We start from the raw sequence: 19649 nt of genomic DNA on the forward strand, positions 1-19649 counted from the left end.
GTGCCCCTGGCCTTTGCTCAGGGTTCACTAAGACTGCCCTGCACAGGCTTAGATCCCCAGGTGGTCTTTCACAAGCGTGCCTAGCTGTGAGATCCCTGGACAGAATCAGAGGGGCATATGGTCATGGGGACCCGTGGAAGAGGGTTTGCTCACAGCACAATGGGCATGCTGGCTGGGAGGCAAGGGCTGGGAAGATTAGATGCAAACTCTGAAGGTAGGGTCTTCCTTCCGACTCTTCACTCAAATCTCCCCAGAACCTTAATCAGAGCAGGTGAGCAGGTCTGCTTTTATATCTGTCTGCCTGGCGATCTAGTACTAGCTAATGTCAGTGGGTGCTGTCTATGCACTGGGCCCTGGGCTGACTGTTTCACTTGCTGTCTCTTGTGGAATCTTCACAAGGCTGGGAAGTAGATGCTAGTTTTTCTCCACTTTGTGGGATAAAGAAACTGAAGTTTAGGGAAATTAAGAAACTTCCCTTAAACAAAGATAAAGAATCTGATTGTAATGCAGGAGACCCAAGTTTGAGTCCTGGGTCTGGAAGAGACCCTGGAGAAGCAAATGGCAACCCACTCCAGTTTTCTTGCGTGGAGAATCCCATGGACAGAGGAGCCCGGCGGGCTCCAGTCCATGGGGTCAGAAGAGTGGGACACGACTTAGTGACTAAACCACCTCCACCAAGAAACTTCCCTAGAGAATGCAGAGCTGGGAGTGGAACCATGTCTGGCCCATCAGAGCCCTGTCCACTCTGCTGTGCTGTCATGCGTTGAAAATGACACACAATAGTTACAGGTGTGTCTATATAGACTGCCTGTTGTGGCATGCACACTTTTATTTGGAAAGTGTGCAAACCGCTAGTGTCCTGTAAAGAATGAATATATAAGTCCTGGATTTGGGACTCACACCAGAAATTCTGCGATATGGACCAAGCTGGTTATTGCCTCGGGCCTGTTTCTACTTCTGGGACTGTGTGCCTGCTGGGCTCCTCGGTGGCACCCCGACTGCCTCTGTCTTCGCCGTAGTGTGTGAGGAGCTGGCCCTCCGTCCCTCCTGCCCCAGGCTGGCTCCTTTGGGAGAGGATGGCCCTGGGACCCCTTCTGCTGAGGTGCTATCATGGAATCTGGGTGACCTTGCAGATCACTTAATCCAGTCTACTCAAGTTACAGATGGAAAAACTGTAGAAGCAGAGGTCAAGTTACCCGTGAATCAAAGGAGACAATGGGACTGGAACAGCCCTCCCACCCAAGTTCAAGTTATTTCCCCACCCCAGTTATTTCCCTACTCCAGTTGGGGCTGTGACCCAGAAGGTTCTGTGCCAGCCTTCCCTGCCTGCCTGTCCCCTTCTCTGCTCTCACTAGTTTCCATGGGGGTCAGGTGTCTCCTGGTGGCCAACAGTCTGGCCTGGGCCCTCTGGTCACGTGGGCCCCTGCCTGTCCTGGCACTCGGGGCCCAGGGTGCAGACAGGTCTCCTCTGCCGCCTCTCCCTGTCCCTTTGCTCAGCCCCTTGGGCAGATCTCCATGCCTGAGCTGGGCCGCGTGTGTGTGTTGTTTGTGAGCTCACAGCCTGGTGCATGGGCAGAGGAGGAGAGGCCGGTGCTGCCTCTCGTTTCTGTTCAGGCCTTTCTCAGGGTCTCTGCCCAGGCCGTCCAGGGCAGAGTGGGTCCCTGAGCTCCAGCCCCAGGGAGGTGGGTGGCTGGAAAGGGGGGCAGGGCCTCCTGCTGGCAGGCGCCCCTGTGGACAGCTGTGCTGTGTCGGTGCCTCGAGCCCAGCTCTGTGTAGCATCAAGGCCCTGAGCCAGACAGCCCCATTATTTAGCTGCTGGGACTGCTAGGAGGTGGGGAGGCCCGACTAGGGTGGGGGAGCAACACGGGGTGCTGGGGGTGTTCTGGCTCTGTGTCCATGCCCCTTCACGGCAGGCTGGGGATTAAGGTGGAACTGGGGGCAGGGCCCAGCAGTGCAGGGCGGGCAGATGGCCGGCATCCGCGCCCTGGGCTCGGGGTGCTACCTGGGCAGGGAGCGATGCTGGGGCATACCTGCTTTCCAGGCCACTCCGGAGGGCGGCGGCCCCTTCCAGCACGGCCCCTCCTTTGTCCCCTGAGCTCTTTGTTTCCGCCTCTCCGTCTCTGCCGCCTGCCGGCCCTTGTCCCTGTGGTCTTCATCTCCTTCCCCCCGCAGCTGTCTCTCTTTCTCTCCCCACTTCGGCACCCCGGAGCCTCCCTCCTTGCCTCTGTCCCTCTGCCCTGGTGGCCTCCGCCTTTTGGTGCTCCAAGTTCTCTGTCCGTCCTGGCCTGGTCTCCGTGTCCCCGTGTCCCCAGGAGCCTGTGCGTGGGTGGGGATGGGGGTGTCTCTAGAGAAGAGTCTGTCGGCTTCTTCACTCCAGCTGCAGGCTGGTTGTCATGGTAACAGGGTCAGAGGGCCCCCACTGTAACAGCTGAGCTGTGGGCTGGGGGAGGGGTGGGGATCAGAAGGCCAGCATGCTCCCCAGGGTCCCCAGAACCCGTGGTGAGCCAGAACCCCAGAAGTGGCCCCATGCCTACTGGTCTGCGGTCCCCAGACTCACACTTTAGCTCCTCAGGTGCTTGTGCAGGCACTCCTAGCTCCAGTGATACTTCCTCTGGGCCTCCTGTGACTGGCCACGTGGTGGTGGTTTAGTCACTACGTCATGTCCAACTGCTGCGACCCCATGGACTCTAGCCCACCAGGCTCCTCTGTCCATGGGATTCTCCTAGGCAAGAATACTGGAGTGGGTTGCCATTTCCTCCTCCAGGGAATCTTCCTGATCCAGGGATCGAACCCATGTCTCTTGCACTGCAGGTGGATTCTTTATCCCTGAGCCACCTGGGAAGCCATATCCCGGGCTGTTTCATTATCTCTTCCCTGGTCCCTGAAGGCCGGCCGACTCCTCACTGTGACACACCTCCTTCTCCATCATGGCCCCAAGCTCAGACACCTGCTCCCTGCCACCCCGTCCCCTCCAAGCTGCAATCCTCAGGTCCTCAGACTCCCCTCACTCAGGGTAGTTGGTGAGGGAGCCCTGGGATAGGTTGAGTCTGGCAGGCAGGTTAGATGGAGGCTGGTGCCTGGGTTTGTGTTCTGTGTCCTTGAGATGGAGCTGACCAGGCTGAGCCCAAGAGGAGTGAGGTTAGACACAGACAGCCCTTTTCTTGGGGGGCTGGGGAAGCCATTGGGGGCCCCCCTCCACCTTGGGCCTTCTGATCAGGGCCTGGGTCAGGCTGGAGTCGGGCAGATGAGGCCCTTGCACGATGGTGGCTGGGAGCTGGGTGGGGGGTGCTGCATCACAGCCCAGCAGCCCTTTCCCTCCACGGCTCCAGACAGGGATCATTCCGGAGCCGGAGCAGGGTGCCCTGGCCGGCGTGGGGGGCTTCGTGTCCCAGCCCCACCCTGGGGGCCAGGCGGGCCTGCCTCCACCGAGGATGTGGGCCACTCCTGGCCTCTTCTGGGGTCTGGAGAGTGTCGGGAGGGCGGCTCCTCCGTGTTGTGTCTGCTGGAGCCCCCGAGAGGAGCTATGTAAATATTTGTGCAGAGCGCGTCTGGGATGGGAGCAGAGTTTGATGGTGGCCTTGGGCTCTGGGGAGGGGGGCCGTGGGCAGCAGGAGGGCCAGCTGGGGGGCGTGAGACAGGGTGAGCCTCATTCTCTTCTCTGCCCAGAGGTGGCTTCCAGGGAGGTAGGGCTTCAAAGAGCCTGAGACGGTCCTTTCACAGTTAAACATCCTCCCGAGGGGGCTTGGAAGGCCTCCCTTTGGGATCTGCTCGTCTGGGTGGAGAGCGAAACTTTATAAAGACGTTCTCTCACGTCACCCCTGCCCTGTAAGCGGGGAGGAGTGTGGACACGGCTCACGATCACTGTGAAAGACTTTCACTGACACTTTCCCCCCTGATGTGGCGGGAGGCGCCCATGGGGTCAGGGCCAGAAGAGGGGATGCAGAAGGATACCCGGCATGAGTGATGAGTATGGGGGAGGCTTGGGGTGAACCACTGTCCCCCTAAAGCCCCTTCCTGTCCCTAGCCCAGGGCCCATAAAGAGCTCCACGCTGTGCCTCGTGGTTGGCCTCAATCCGGCCCCTCTCCAAATTCGGTCCTGTGTGTACTGAGCTGGAAGCACCTTGAGGGCCAGGCGGTGTCGTCTTCTCCTTAACCCCCATCTCCCCGGCTCACAGTTCTCGGGGAGGCTGCCGCGTCCGATGCCCCCACTCTAGACTGTAAGCTCTGGGAGGGCAGACGGCGGCCTCTTTCGTGCCCCATTGTGACTGAGTGTCTGCCACATAGGGAGCTGAGTTCCTGCTCTCTGAACAAATGAATGATCGAAAGACTCTGGCTGAGTTACAGGCGGGCTGTGTGACCTTGGACAAATCACTTCCCATCTCTGGGCTGCGATGGCTCCTTCTGTGAAGAGCCTTAGAATAACAGAATGCCGAGGCTGGGAGGGACCTTATAAGAGCATGGGGAGGCTATCAGAGCCAGAGGGAGGTGGGCTAGGGAGACGTGGCCCGAGGTGGCCACCTAGAGCAGCCAGTCCCCTAGTCCTGCTGTGCGGGGGAGGGGGCGTCATTGTTGGGGAACAGGGATGGCATCTGGGGATTCTCAGTCTTCCCAGAGATGGACCCAGGAGGCCTGGATGGGGGGAGCTGAGCTGGGGCAGGGGGCAGTGTCGCAGGCACCCTCGCTGTTGTGACTGCACTTACCATTTGCAAGCTGGGACGCAGGCTGTGGGAAGGTGGTCCTTAGCGGGGTCCTCCCCAGGTGCCAGACTCACTCAGAAAGGCTAAGGGGAATCAAGCAGCTGGCAGGGGCCTGAGTGGGAGCTCCAGCCATTTTCCTCTTTCCACTCAAGTCCTGCCCTGCACAGAACCCCACTGCCCACTCTGGGCCATCCAGGCCCTGGCACTGGGTCCCCACCCCAGTCTGGCTTATCACGTTGGCCTAGAAGAATCAGGACCCCCAAGCTTGATCTCTGTGGCCCCTTCTGATGTGAAGCCTGTTGGTTTGCACCCAGCGTGCTCCTCACCACACCCTGTGCGCAGACCCTCTTGTGCCCCTTGGCTGCCTCCTCCCACCCAGCCTCGACTGCCCTGTCCTCCCCAAGCCCCATCCACCCATCCACTGCACCTGCCCCCTACCAGGGCCTTCCCCCTCCAGGATCTATCTCTCAGACTCTTCTTTCTTCCCAGGGCTGAGACACCACCCCCACCCCCAGCCACCACCTTCAGGAAGCCCTCACTGACTGCACCCCTCTATCCCCGCTTCTGACCAGAGTCCACTCCCACCTCACTTCCAGACGGCCATGTGGGGCAGCAATAGGCCCAGAGCCCCTGGGACATTTGGGTTAATAGAACAAAATGTAGATTCCCGACCAGGGATCAAACCTGTGTCCCCCTGCATCGGGAGGTGGATTCTTAACCACTGGACCGCCAGGGAAGTCCTTCTCTTTCTCTTTTCATGGGTTTTTTCCTCTTTTCCGTTTTTCTCAGTCCCCAGTCCCATTACGGTTCCCTTAGGCAGCCATTCAAATGTACTTCCTGTGAATGTGTTGCTTGCATATGTTCTTGCAGAATGTGTGTTTTGTCTGGCTGCGTATAGGTTTAATTTATGTAAATGATATGTGCTGTGTATTGTATTCTGGTGTTCACTTTTGCTGCCCGGGAGTCCGCCTCTGAGTCCAGCCAGCTTGTTGCTTGACACTAAGTCTAGGGCCCCATATTCTCTGGTGTGCTCCCAGCTCCTTTTACCTGTCCCCTCTTGGGGAGGGCTCTGCGGTTGTCCCGATAAAGGATGTTAAAGTGGACATCCTCACGCGTGGCCCCTTTTGGACTCATGTGAGGACATCTTTGGGATTTATCCCCAGGGGTGAGTGGCGTTGCTGGATCACAGGGTATGTGGACACTTAATCAACCCAGCACTGTCAGGCTGTGTGTGAGCAGGGCTACAGCTAACACCACCCTCCTAAGCAGAGCATAGAATTCCCCTGCATCTCTGACACACTTGGCATTAGCCACCTTGCTAATTTCTGCAAGTGTAATAGGTGAAAGTGATATCTTACTGCTTTAATTTGCATTTCTTTGATTTCATGCGAATCCTGAGTCCCGAGCATCTTGTAAGTGACCGTTCCGGTTTCTTTCCCGTGAATTGCTTGCTCATATCCTGGGCTCACGTTTCCATGAAACTGCTGTCTTTTGTTCTTGTTGATTTGTAAGAATTGCTTATGGATTCTGGAAATACAAATGCATACAGTTAAATATTCAATGCGTATTCTGGATGTTAATCCCTGTTGACTCAAGATATTGCAAATATCTGCTCTCATTCAGTCATCTGTCAGATTTATCCCACAAAGATACTTAATTTTGATACAAGCAAATTCACAGATCTTTTTAGCTTTCTTTATGCTTTTGAAGTTTTTAGAAACCCTTCACCATCCTGAGGCTGCAAAGATCTACATTTTTTTCTCTTCACTTAAAGACTCAGTCGAGTCTTTAATCTATCCTGAGCCTACCTCTGTCTGTGGTGTCAAATAGGGATCAAGCTGTATTTTTTTTTTCCGTGTGCTGAGCCAGTTTTCCCAACACATCAGTAAACAGCCTATTCTTCTCTGTTGATTTGTGGGGCCACTGTTATCACTGGTTAATTCCCCATGTGTCTATGGGTCTGTCTTTGAGCTCTCTTGTTTTGTTTCAAGTATTTATTTGTTCATGCATCAAAACCCCATTAAAAGTATGGCAGTTAGTATGTCTTGGTATCTGGAAAGGCACATCTTCCCTCCTTGTTCTTTTTTCTTAAAAAATGTTATTTATTTCGTTTTGGCTGCACTGGGTCTTTGTTTCTGTGTGTTGGCTTTCTCTAGGTGAGGTGCACAGGCTTCTCATTGCAGTGGCTTCTCTTGCTGCGGAGCACAGGAGTTGTGGCACACAGGCTTAGCTGCCCTGCAGCATGTAGAATCTTCTCAGACCAGGGATTGAACTCACGTCCCCTGCACTGGCAGGCGGATGCTTTACCACTGGATCACCAGGAAGTCCCCTCCGTGTTCTGTTGAAAGATTGACACACATATTTGAGGACCTATCTTCTCCTTTACAAACTCTAGAGAAAGTTTATCAAGTTCCTGGGAAGAAAAATGCCACTAGAATCTTGACTGGAATTAGATTGGTTTTATAGGTTAATTTGGGGGAGAATTGACATCTTTAGATTATCTGTCCCTTCTGAGAGTCTGGAGTGACTCTCCATTTATCAGATTATTTCTGCATCCTGTATTAGTTTAAAGCTTTTTTTTTTCCCTATAGAGATCTTGTGCATTCTTGGTCACTTCCTAGATACTTCAGATTTTGTTGCTGTTGTAAAAGAGATCTTATCTTTGGCTACTTATTCTAATGGGCTTCCCAGGTGGCGCTAGTGGTAAAGAACCTGCCTGCCAATGCAGGAGACATAAGAGACACAGGTCTGATGCCTGGATCGGGAAGATTCCCCTGGTGGAGGACACAGCAACCCACTCCAGGATTCTTGCCTGGAGAATCCCATGGCCAGAGGAGCTTTGCAGGCTCTAATCTATAGGGCCACATGGAGTTGGACACGACTGAAGCGCCTTAGCACACACATGTTCTGATAGCTTTATGCTGGTAGAGAGAAATGCTGTATGTTCCATGGGCTGATCTTGTATTTGGCAGCCTCCCTGGATGAGCTCTCTTATTAGTTCTAATTGTTTATCTGTTGATTTTATTGGTCCTTTAGGGAGATGATCCTATCATCTGAATAACACTGCTTCTCTCTGTTTATGTCTGGGTCATTGCCATATGTGTCGACGTGGGAATGTTCCAGCTGCCTTTTCAGCAGGCTTTCACATGCACATGTATTTGTCTGTTGGAGTCCTGGGAGGTGGGCAAGTCAGGGAAGGGGTGCAAGTCTCCATTTAATGACTGAGAAGCCAGCCCTTCCCTGATTGGGTGACCTTTGGGACAGGCCCTCTAGGGTATGTCAGGAGCCAGGTGGGAGAGCTGTTCTAGAAGCTTGCTGAGCCCTGGATGGGGGCAGAGACCCCAGCTGTCCTAGTGGGCCTTGATTCTGTGTGCCCTTGCTTCCTGTGCCAGCTGGGGTAGGGGTCCTCATGAAGAGGGGTTGGTGGGGATCTGAGGCTCAGAGATACCCCGACCTCCTTGCCCAGATTTCTGGGCTGTCAGCCTCGGTGTTCTGTGCTCACTGTTGACTAGATTGACTAGAACAGCACTTCAGCAGAAAGTGTTAAAGTGTTAGTTGCTCAGTCATGTCTGACTCTTTTTGACCCTGTATACTGTAGCCTACCAGGCTTCTCTGTCCATGGGCTTATCCAGGCAAGAACACTGGAGTGGGTAGCCATTCCCTTCTCCAGGGGATCTTCCCAACCTGGGGATCGAACCCAGGTCTTTCGGGTTTTACGCAGATTCTTTATCCTTTGAGCCACCAGGGAAACCCTACACTTCAGCAGAAGATGCCACCTGTTGCTCAGTCACTCAGTTGTGTCCAGCTCTTTGTGACCCCATGGACTGCAGCAGGCCAGGCTTCCCTGCCCTTCAGTCATCTCCCGGAGTTTTCTTGAACTCATGTCCATCAAGTCAGTGATGCCATCCAACCATCTCATCCTCTGTCATCCCCTTCTCCTCCTGTCTTCAATCTTTCCCAGCATCAGGGTCTTTTCCAATGAGTCAGTTCTTCCCATCAGAATCCCTAGGGGGGAAAATAATTTCTAGGGAATTCTGACTGCTGTCCAGACTCAGGGTGGGTTTGAAATGAGCAGATCCTGTTGGGAAAGGACAGTCAGTGCCCCTGGATCTGAAAGGGAGCTGAAAGGGTGAGGGAGACAGCCCTGTCCCCACCTGCTGTCAGCGTGGGTCCCTGCCCTGAGCCCAGGATCAACTAGACATCTGCCTACCCAGTACTTCCCTTGTAGTCTAGCCCTGGCTTCAGGGCTCTGGCTCTGGGCAGAGGGAGAAAGCTGCCCTCCCCAAGAAGCCAGGGTACAGTTACCTCCTACATTAGAGATGTATTGAGTTGGCCAGATAGAAAAGAATGAACTTTTTGGCCAGCCCAATAGTTTTAGACAAACCTAGATAACATATTAAAGAGCGGAGACATTACTTTGCTGATAAAGGTCCGTCTAGTCAAAGCTGTGGTTTTTCTAGTAGTCATGTATGGATGTGAGAGTTGGACCATAAAGAAAGCTGAGCACCAAAGAATTGATGCTTTTGAACTGCGGTGTTGGAGAAGACTCTTGAGAGTCCCCTGGACAGCAAGGAGATCCAACCTCTCCACCCTAAAGGAAATCAGTCCTGAATATTCATTGGAAGGACTGATGCTGAAGCTGAAACTCCAATACTTTGGCCACCTGATGGGAAGAACTGCCTCATTGGAAAAGACCCTGATGCTGGGAAAGATTGAAGGCAGGAGAAGGGGATGACAGAGGATGAGATGGTTGGATTGCATCACCAACTCGATGGACATGAGTTTGAGTAAGCTCCAGGAGTTGGTGATGGACAGGGAAGCCTGGTGTGCTGCAGTCCATGGGGTTGCAAAGGGTCGGACACAACTGAGGGAAGGAACTGATCTCAATCATTTTAGATGAGCTTTCAATGAGAAACATCCCTGTGGCCCGGATGGAGCCGTCAAGAAAGCTCTGGTAGAGGGGGTCCTCTGGGCACCTAGAGAGAGGGAGGCAAGGTGTGTCTGTGAGCAGTGGGAGGGTCTGTGAAGCTGGGGTCCACTGAAGGGGGCTCTGAGGCCAGCTGGCCTGGGACTCGGCAAGTCTCGGTGGGAGGCCAGGCTGGGAGGGCAGCTGAGCATGCAACCTGGCTGGGGACAGGGGATTCTGGAGGGCTGAGGAGGGCCAGGCTCCAGGAAGCCGGAGGAGGGAGGTTAAGGGCAGAGGCTTCAGGGAGGAGGGGCATGGGATGCGCCCATAAAGTGAAGCTTCCCCCAGATAAACATGGCCTGGTTTCACCTTCCCGGGCCTTGCTGCGGCACAGGGCAGGGCTGTGACTCCCAGTTTACAGATGCGTCCCCGGGGCTTTTCTAGAAAGAGCTCTCCTCGTGAGGCCATCACAGCCACCCTGGGGAACAGTAGCACAGACAGGCCACAAGCAGTGGGTTTGGGCGGGGTCTGGATGCCAGGTAGAGGCCCCCTGAGGCCCTGCATCAAGCCCTGCAGATCCCTGGGAAGGTGTTAGGCCGGCGGGCTTAGTGGAGGGTCTGTTTGGAGATGCTCCTTGCATGTGAGCTGGAGTCTGGACCGCGCTCCCCACGCCCGGCCTCTGCAGCGAGTTTCCCTGGTAGTGGTGGTGGTGGGGGGGGTCTGTTCCACTCAGCTCCTGGAGTCAGGGGATTGGCTACCCGCCTCTCTCTCTCACACACTGACACACGCACGCACGCACACACTCATTCACTGGCTGGCCTCTCAGGCTCCCCTGCGCCGTCCCCTGGGCCTGCAGTGTGCCTGGCCTTCCCTGGGCCCCCACTGCCCAAGAGAGGGATGTTGGCGACACGGTGGCCCCCGGCCAGGACCGGCTCCCCACGGCATCTTCCTGTCGCCGCCACCAGGCTAAATATAACCTGACACTGCGCAGCCCTGGGCCGCCGTAGAGACAGCCTCTGCCGGGGGCGGACAGGCTGACTGCAGCCCCAGCCTCCTGCCCTCGGCGTGACTTTGGGCCCAACTCCTCCCGCTCCAGCAAGGCAGGCCGGTGACCGGGCGAGGACGGCTGCCTCCTCAAGGCCTCCCTCCCCATGAGGACCCAGCCCCCGGCCTTGATGCTGCTCCGGATGCTTCCACAGGCCATCTGTCATCTCATCCGGCACCCGGGGCCGGAGTCGCTTGTCCTTGCAGTACTCAGAGGAAATCTGATGCTCAGAGAGGTGGCTGACCTGGCCACAGTCACACAGCAATGGTCCGGTCCCCTGAGGATGGGGGCAGATCAGCTCGGCTCAGCTCCCCAGAACTCCTCTGTCTGTCAACTCAGCCTGGACCCCCGAACCAGGAGTTCCGTTGACTCCTCGACCCAGGGAGGCTGGGGGCCCAGCCTGTCTTGTTCATATGTGTGTGAATATTTTAGGGGGATGAAGGAGCTGTGATGATACCTAGTTTGCAGACGAGCCACTAGACACTCTGGGGAGCTTGTCCAAAGACACTCAGGTCACCTGCTGCCCTCCCCTTCCCCCCTTTTCCCCCCGCCCCCCAGCGGGTGCTGCCCTGAGAGATAAGGCCTGCCCCTGTGAAAGCCAAGGGCAGCTCCTGCCTGGGGCCAAGCTGGCAGTGCCTAGAGGTGGGCAGTTGGGTTTGGGACTGTGAGTGGGGCCCCTGGATGGGCTGGGAGGCAGGGGAGTGATGATACCCAGGTACACTGTTGGGCACGGGCGAACCAGGTGGAAGCAAGCCAGTGTTGCGTTCTGATGAAGACAGTGCCCTTCCCCAGGGGCAGGAGGAGCTGTACCTGCTGCACCTGGGGGTGGGGGGGGCAGGCCTGGTCCCCCGGGGCCCTCCTGCTGCCCTGCCCCCTTCTCACACTTTTCAGTGGCCTGCAGTGAGCCGTGTGACCTCTGCAGCCCTTATGATCCGAGGCTCAGAGGAACCTGTCCTTGTGTGGCGTCAGTCCGTGACTGCCTCTCCTCTCCTGGTCATCCCCCCCAGGCCCAGGGCGCCTCCCCTGAGCCCAGGAGGCAGGCAGAGGAGCCTGGGTGCCACAGCTGGGGCTGGGGATTCCGGGGGTGTGAGTCAGGCGTTCTTTGGCATCAGCCATGTGAGCCAGGTGGGCCCTCTCCCTCTCCTCCTTCTCCATTTATACAGACCTCCCTGGGGACTTCCCTGCCGGTTTTCAGCACTTCTGTCCAGGGAGCGAGGATTATATCCCTCGGTTAAGACTCCACAGTTCCCTGGCGGGAGTGAGGTGGGTGTGGGAGTGGTTTGGGGGGTTGGTCGAGGATTCTATCCTTGGTTGGGGAGCTAAGATTCTCCCATGCTGCACCTGGTGGTCCAAAACAGACAGACAAACAAGACCTTCTTGGGTTCTCCTGCCTCACAGTGCCCCGTCATCCATCCCTCCAGACCGTGACATGGGGCGATGGGGCATGGTCATCGCCCCATGTTGCACACGAGCTCTTTGGGGCTGGGGGGTGGGGTGGGCAGGGAACTTGCCCAAAGTCCTTCTGATGCAGTGAGCAAAGGCTGATGAACTCCGTACCGTGTGCTCCCCAACCGCGACCTTTGCGCCCGGGAGCCCCACAGCAGTTCGGTGGGTTGGGCAGGAACCTCTCCCACCCGTTCCGTCCTGCGCCAGCCCTCCGGGTCCCCGCGGCCTCGGGAGCGCGGGCCGCGCCTGCCACCCAGCGGCCCCCGGCGGAAGTGCAGCCTCACCCGGCTCTGGGCCGAAGTCCTCATCGGCTCCCTCCCCGGAGGTGCTCGGCGGGGCCGGGGCGAGGCGGAGGGAGGAGGGGCGCAGAGTGATGAGCAGGGTCTGGAGTACCGGGGAGCGGGGCTTGCGGAGGGCAAGGCGCGGCTCCGTAGGGCGGTGCGCCAGCGCAGGGCTCCCTGGGGGCGAGCGGGACGCCGAATCTCCGTGTCTCTTCTCTGCTGAGCTGCGTGAAGGTCACGGCCACACCGCCCCGCAGGCGGCGATTTGCCCTCTCCGCCCGATGCCCAGTCCTGGCTGTCCCTGTGTCCCTCCCCTGGCCTGCTGACTTTCAGCTGCCCACAGGGATCCCCCAACCCCCCATCATTTCAGCCAGTGATGGGATGGGGTCCTCTGGTAGTTCTGTTTCAAGAGCCGGGTGTGTGTGTGTATGTGTGACATGGCAGCCCACAGAAGACCCAGCCAGCCAGGCAGGGTGGTGGGAGGCAGAGCCTCTCGCAGCCCTGGCCAACCTGGGCCACCTGCTTTCCTTCCTTCCATTATGTCCCGTCACAGACAGCGACCAGAGCCTCTCCATGCTGCCCCCCCACCTCGTCTCCCCCCTACAAGCCATCAGGCAGGGTTCCAGTTCACATTTTTGGAATAACAAGGGCTTTTATAAAGTTATTTGAAAGGGAAAAATTCCTTGAATATCGACAAAGGGAGAGGACCAAGGGGGCTCCGAGTGTCTCATACAGACGCAGCCCCCGGGGGTGGGCCTGCGCTGTAAGGGGGGCTTGTATCTGGAGTTTCTGACATCCCTGGGCTGTCAGGATCCGGGGATGTCTGGGTCCTGGGCTGTCTGGGCCGCGGAGTGCAGTTCTGGCCTCTCTGGCTGAGAATCCGCAACTGAAGCGGGCATGGGGTGTTGAGGCCTCAGGTTCCGAATCCTGAGCTGGTGTCCTGGGGGCAGAATTCCCCAGGCCATCCAGAAGGTTGGGTTCATCCAGGGTCCAGGCTCTGGACTTATCTTAGATAAGTTTCCCAGGGGAGAATGAGGATTCAGGGCCTGGATCACTGAACTCCCAAGGCGTGGGTGTTGGGGGGTGGTCTCCAGGGCTAAGGGTTTCCTGGTCTCTGGCCTCTCCTTAGTCCTTGTGAGGGCCAGTCCCTGCTCAGGCCGCTGCCGGCCATCACCATATTAGGGCATAAACTCCAGGCGGGCTGTCTGGGTGCCAAACGGTCTCCAGCTGGGCCCAGCCTCCTGCAGCTCCCAACACCACGGCCGAGCTTCAGCCGGGCCATGTCAGAGGCCGGAGGTCAGAGGACAGGAGCAGCTACTGGAGGGGAGACCCGGACAGAGCCTCCCAGGTCAGGTCTTGTGCGCTGAGCCATGAGGGCCTGGGTGAGTGGAAGGGCTTTGGGGTGGGGCGGAGAATTCCTGGCCAGCCCCTCCCCTGGCCCAGCCTCCCTCATCTCAGTGCTTTCCTGTTTCCCTTGGTTTTAGAGGATCTCCATCCCGAGATTAATCCCATAGCTGTTAGAATTGCTGCTCTGCTGCCTCTCTTAGCCCTGTCCCCAGCAGATCTTCCTTGAGCCCGGCCAGCCTCTCCTTTTGTGCTGGGACTTGTCAGGTTCTTGGTGAAGCTTCTGCCGTACTCCCCAGACATAGCCCCCCCAGGCCTTTTTAGCCACCAGCCCCTCCAGGTTGTTGGCCTTGACTTAGTTCACCCCAGCCATGGCCCCTCCAGAATCCAGTCCCCATCCTTGACCCCTCCCCTACCATCAGCACCACCCCATCACCAAGCCCTCTGGCCAGCACCTGCTCCCTGGTGCATTGTTCTGGCTGCTAGGCCTGTCAGAGGGGACACAGACACTGGCGAGTTAGGTGCCTGCAGTTCACAGGACACAGATAAGCACCAGGAAAGAAGTCTCTGCCCTGGAAGAGGAGATGAAGAGTATGCTTGGTCCCCATTGGGTCCCTGGAGGAGGAATGGGATGTTAACGCACCTTCTTGTTGCAACAGCAAGGGCTTCCTGCAGGGGGCGATTCTGAGCTGGGCCTTAGGCAGAGCCTGAAAGCCCACAGGGTCTCTTTCAGAACTAACTAGAGAGGAGGGTGAGTGGGCCGGGTCCTGGTCAGGGCAGAGGCATATTGGGTACATTTGGCCTGGTGAACTGACATCACCTGGAATAGGGGCCCTGGTGGCCAGAGAGAGGTTGGGAGGGGAAAGAAAGTCAAGAAGAGAGAAAAAGACAGATGTCTCTCACCAGAGTCAGAGATGAAAGATCTAGAAACAGTGCTTCTTGACTCTGGTGAATTTCTAATGTGTTACAGACCAGTTCTTGTTGTTCAGTCACTCGTCTGTGTCCCACTCTTTGCGACCCAATGGACTGCAGCATGCCAGGCTTCCCTGTCCTTCACCGTCTCCCAGAGTTTGCTCAAACTCATGTCCATTGAGTTGATAATGCCACCCAACCATCTCATCCTCTGTCGTCCCCTTCTCCTCCTGCCTTCAATCTTTCCCAGCATCAGGGTCTTTCCCAATGAGTCAGATCTTTGCATCAGGTGGCCAAAGGATTGGAGCATCGGCTTCAGCATCAGTCCTTCCAATGAATATTCAGGACTGATATCCTTTAGGATGGACTGGTTTGATCTCATTGCAGTCCAAGGGACTCTTGAGTCCTCCAACACCACAGTTCAAAAGCGTCAGTTCTTCGGCGCTCAGCCTTCTTTACAGACCAGTACTGGTGTGAAATGCAAAAACCATATGCTTGGCTATTGTGGCAATGTCAAATTGCTGTAAAGCTTTTGAAACTCTAGCTCTCAACTTCTGCACTTCTTGTGGGCAACACACCATCTGGGGACTGAGAAAGAGGAGCAAAAACAGAACAAGGGGCCAGGGTGCCGGCTAACCTGTAGTGTTCAGTGCATGCCAGGCACTACACTAAGCGCCTGGCACGTGTTGACTTTCTGGCCACAACTCATGAGGAGAGAACGGTCATCGTTCCCATTTTTGAGATGAGGAAAATGAAGTACAAGTAGGGTAAACATGGAAGAAAAGGCACGTGTGACTAGGCAGCAGAGCTAGGATCTGGACCCTGAGATCCTGGGCTTAAAGTCTGGGCGTCCCCTCTGGGCTGCACCGTCTTGCCTGAGGAAGAGCAGAGATACAGCGTGAGAGGAGAGGGGAAGTGATGCAGGAAGAAAGGAAGGAGCAGAAGGCAGTGCGAGGAGAAGGCACACGGGGAGAGAGGCCAGGAGCCGCATGGCTGGCAGAGAGAGAGGAGGGGAGAGCTCTGGAAGGGGAAAGCTGGCGTGGCCCATCAGGGAGGCGGCTCTGGCTGCCACGTGGTAGGAGGTGGCAGGGTGGGGCAGGAGACGCTGGCGAGACGAGGGGGCAACACTGGGCTCGGGAGCCGTGGGGGCGTCAGAAGCGGACAGGCCCCTTCAGGTTCTGGAGTGGGGTGGGGTGGCGGGGGTGTCCATCCCACCTGGGAGCACAGGGGCCCGTGTCCTCACTTTGCAGGGAGCTGCTTCCTGTGCCTGGTGGATGTGGTACCTGTGAAGAATGAAGATGGAGCCGTCATCATGTTCATTCTCAACTTTGAGGTGGTGATGGAGAAGGGCCTGGTGGGGTCGCCGGCCCGGGACACCAACCACCGCGCCCCTCCCACCAGCTGGCTGGCCGCCGGTAAGTGCAGCGGTGCTGTCTGGCTGGTGCAGGAATATATGGTTTCCCTCCCCTGGGGTCATGAGGCTACCCAAGGCCAAGGTTCTGCAGGCAGCGATTCGGAGGCAGGTTCAGGGGGACACCTTTCAGAGATGGGGAGTGAACACGAAGGATATGGCCAGTCCCATGTGGCTCAGCGTGGACAGATGGTGTGGAGTGACCGAGTCCAGACTCCGCTTTCCTTCGGGGGCAGGATCACAACTGGCTTCACAGCCTTACCGGCTTGGGTTCCCCCTCCAGCAGCCCCCTGGGAGTGGTCCTCTCTCCAGCCCCAGGGACGGTGGGGTTCCCCCTTCCTGGCTGGCCCTGGTCACTCCAGGGCAGCTCCCACTGCTCATGAGAAGGCCTCGTCTCCCTCATGGACTCAGCTCTGGGACGTTTCTGCCACTGATCCTAGCTCTGGACTGGTTGCTTCCCGGATACTTGAGAACATGAGGGGACTGCTTCCTGGGGCTGGAGACAGGGAGGCCTCACCTCATCCTCCTGTGACTCAAAGGCTCAGACACCACCCCGCCCATCCCCTTCTGTGGCCTCTTTGGATTTAATTTTAAATGTTCCCTCAGAGTCAGGGCAAAAGAAACCGCCTCTGGTTTCTCAAGCTCTAAAACAGCAGCCTCAATAAAGCTGGCCCGACCTCTCCCATGGGTACCACCCGTAAGGTGGCAGGGTACAGCAGGAACCCGTGGCATCATTCCTTCTCCACTCAGATGCAGGCTCTGCCAGCTCGTGTGTTCAGTTCAGTTCAGTCACTCAGTCATGTCTGACTCTTTGCAACCCCATGGACTGCAGCACGTCAGGCCTCCCCGTCCATCACCAACTCCCGGAGTTTACTCAAAGTCCTGTCCATTGAGTCGGTGATGCCATCCAACCATCTCATCCTCTGTCGTCCCCTTCTCCTCACGCTTTCAATCTTTCCCAGCGTCAGGGTCTTTTCCAATGAGTCAGTTCTTCGCATCAGGTGGCCAAAGTATTGGAGTTTCAGCTTTAGCATCAGTCCTTCCAACGAATTTTCAGGACTGATTTCGTTTAGGATGGACTGGTTGGATCTCCTTGCAGTCCAAGGGACTCTCAAGAGTCTTCTCCAACACCACAGTTCAAAAGCATCAAAAGCTTCTGTGTGACCTCCCACAAATGACAGAACTCACTGATGCCTGAATTTCTTCCAGTCTAAAAAGTGGAGATACTGACACCCACTGGGCGCAGTTGGGAGAGTCACAGGTGGTTTGCTGGAGAACCCCCCTCACGGGGGATGTGAGGCTCAAAAGACAGTGGTTTATTATTGCTGGAGTCTTAGATAAGATTGTGTTCTAGGCCAGTGTTCTCCAACCTTTGTGGCACGAGGGACGGGTTTCCACCGATCAGGGGTTGGAGAGGGGAGGTGGTTTCCAGATAATTCAAGTTTCTTGATTTCTGTTTTGTTACATCAGCTCCACCTCTGGGCATCAGACATTAGATTCCGAGGTTGGGGACCCCTCTTCTAAACTTCTTTGGAGACTTGAGTCCTGTGTAGCAGGGATGGGGGTGGAGGGGTGCCCTCCAGCTATCGGGGCCCCCACTTTCCCTCCTCCTCCCCTTGGTGACTGGAGCTCCAGCTCCTAGGCCTTGCCCTCTCCCAGGCTGCTGGGGCCACGCACCTCCCCTCTGCCCCCCACCCGCAGGCCGCGCCAAGACCTTCCGATTGAAGCTACCCGCGCTGCTGGCCTTGACTGCCCGGGATTCGTCGGTGCGGCCGGGTAGCGCAGGCGGTGCGGGCGCCCCGGGGGCCGTGGTGGTGGACGTGGACTTGACGCCCGCGGCCCCCAGCAGCGAGTCCCTGGCCCTGGATGAGGTGACGGCCATGGACAACCACGTGGCGGGGAGGGCGGCGGAGGAGCGGCGCGCGCTGGTGGGTCCCGGCTCGCCGCCGCCCCCGCCTCCTCCGCCGCCTCTGCCGGCTTGTGTGCCAGGCCCGCATCCATCGCCCCGGGCGCACAGCCTCAACCCTGATGCCTCAGGCTCCAGCTGCAGTCTGGCCCGGACGCGCTCACGAGAGAGCTGCGCCAGCGTGCGCCGGGCCTCCTCTGCCGACGACATCGAGGCCATGCGCACCGGGGCGCTGCCCCCGCCACCGCCGCGCCACGCCAGCACCGGTGAGGGTCGCCCCCCACCCCACCCCATGCAGGAACTGCCCCACCGCCGGGTCCCCACCCGAAGGACCTCAGCTTCCTCCCTCTCCGCCCTGTCCTGTGTGCCTGGGAGATGGAAATCCTATTAAGCACTTATTTAATCCCATTAAGTAGCCTTTTACTCCATTAAACCGTGCATTCATCCCTGTTGCATTCTTCTACTCTGGGAGCCGGTGTGGGCCAGGAGCTGGCACTCCCAGGCCTGCCTGCAGCCGGGATGCCCACGGGGGAGTCAGGAGGGCTGAAGAGGCCTCAGGGGCCCTGCCGCACCACCTGGGCCTGGGGCAGGCTCCCAGTGCCTGTTGAACAGACCCCAGTGAAGGCTTTTGCTCCTTCTTCTTCTCCTAGTGCCTCAGGGGCTGCTTCCATAAAGTGGGGAGGGGTTCTGGCCTCACTTATTTCTCAGGGACACTGCTCCCCCCGTCTCCTGAACTGGCCTGCCTTACTGCCCAGCTCTGAGTCGTTGACCTGACGGCCTTTGCCCCTGCCTGCCTGCCGCCCTGACAGCCTCTCCCCTCCACCCCAGGGGCCATGCACCCCCTGCGCAGCGGCCTGCTTAACTCCACCTCTGATTCGGACCTCGTGCGCTACCGCACCATCAGCAAGATCCCCCAGATCACCCTCAACTTCGTGGATCTCAAGGGCGACCCCTTCCTGGCTTCGCCCACCAGCGACAGGGAGATCATAGCCCCTAAGATAAAGGAGCGGACCCACAACGTCACCGAGAAGGTCACCCAGGTAGGCGTGCCTGGCCCCCCACTCACCTGGGAGGAGCTTGGAGGGGATGGAGGGGTGCAGTCAGTGAGGGCTTCCTGAAGGTGGTGGCTGGGGGTGGGGGTGGTGTTTCAGTGCTGGGACGAGAGAAGAGTCTGAGAGCTCCTGGAGAAAGGGAGCCTGGAGTGGGGAAGCCCGGGGAGGGGGCAGGTACAGGGGACAGGTGGATGGGGCTTGGGGAGGACAGGGCAGTCGAGGCTGGGCACCTGGTAGGGTCAAGGTGGGTGGGAGAAGGCAACCATGAGGCACAAGGGGGTCTGCGCACAGGGTGTGGTAAAGACATACTGGAGGCAAACCAACAGGCTTCACATCAGAAGGGGCCACAGAGGTCAAGGTGGCTTCCCTGGTGGCTCAGACGGTAAAGAACGTGCCTGCATTGCGTGTGACCCGAGTTCGATCCCTGGGTTTCAGAAGATCCCCTGGAGAAGGGAATGGCAACCCACTCCAGTGTTCTTGCCTGGAGAATCCCATGGACAGAGGAGCTTGGCAGGCTACAGTCCATAGGGTAGCAAAGAATTGGACAGGACTGAGCAACTCACACACCCAGAGGTCAAGGTTGGGGGGTCCTGATTCTTCTAGGCTAATGTGATGAGCCAGGCTGGGGTTGGGGACCCAGTGCCAGGAT

The 19649-nt window shown here is 57.3% G+C and overlaps 1 protein-coding gene across 1 annotated transcript in view; it reads left to right on the forward strand.

Annotated features, from left to right (window-relative positions):
• The window catches only part of KCNH2 (potassium voltage-gated channel subfamily H member 2), a 35767-nt gene that overhangs the window by 4394 nt on the left and 11724 nt on the right, over positions 1-19649 (forward strand). The window contains 3 exon segments of the mRNA XM_027538602.1: positions 15882-16046; positions 17744-18214; positions 18777-18988. Of these exon segments, the coding sequence (XP_027394403.1) occupies positions 15882-16046; positions 17744-18214; positions 18777-18988 (848 nt within the window).

The sequence above is a fragment of the Bos indicus x Bos taurus genome, chromosome 4, assembly GCF_003369695.1.
Source record: "Bos indicus x Bos taurus breed Angus x Brahman F1 hybrid chromosome 4, Bos_hybrid_MaternalHap_v2.0, whole genome shotgun sequence".
NCBI classification, from domain to species: domain Eukaryota; kingdom Metazoa; phylum Chordata; class Mammalia; order Artiodactyla; family Bovidae; genus Bos; species Bos indicus x Bos taurus.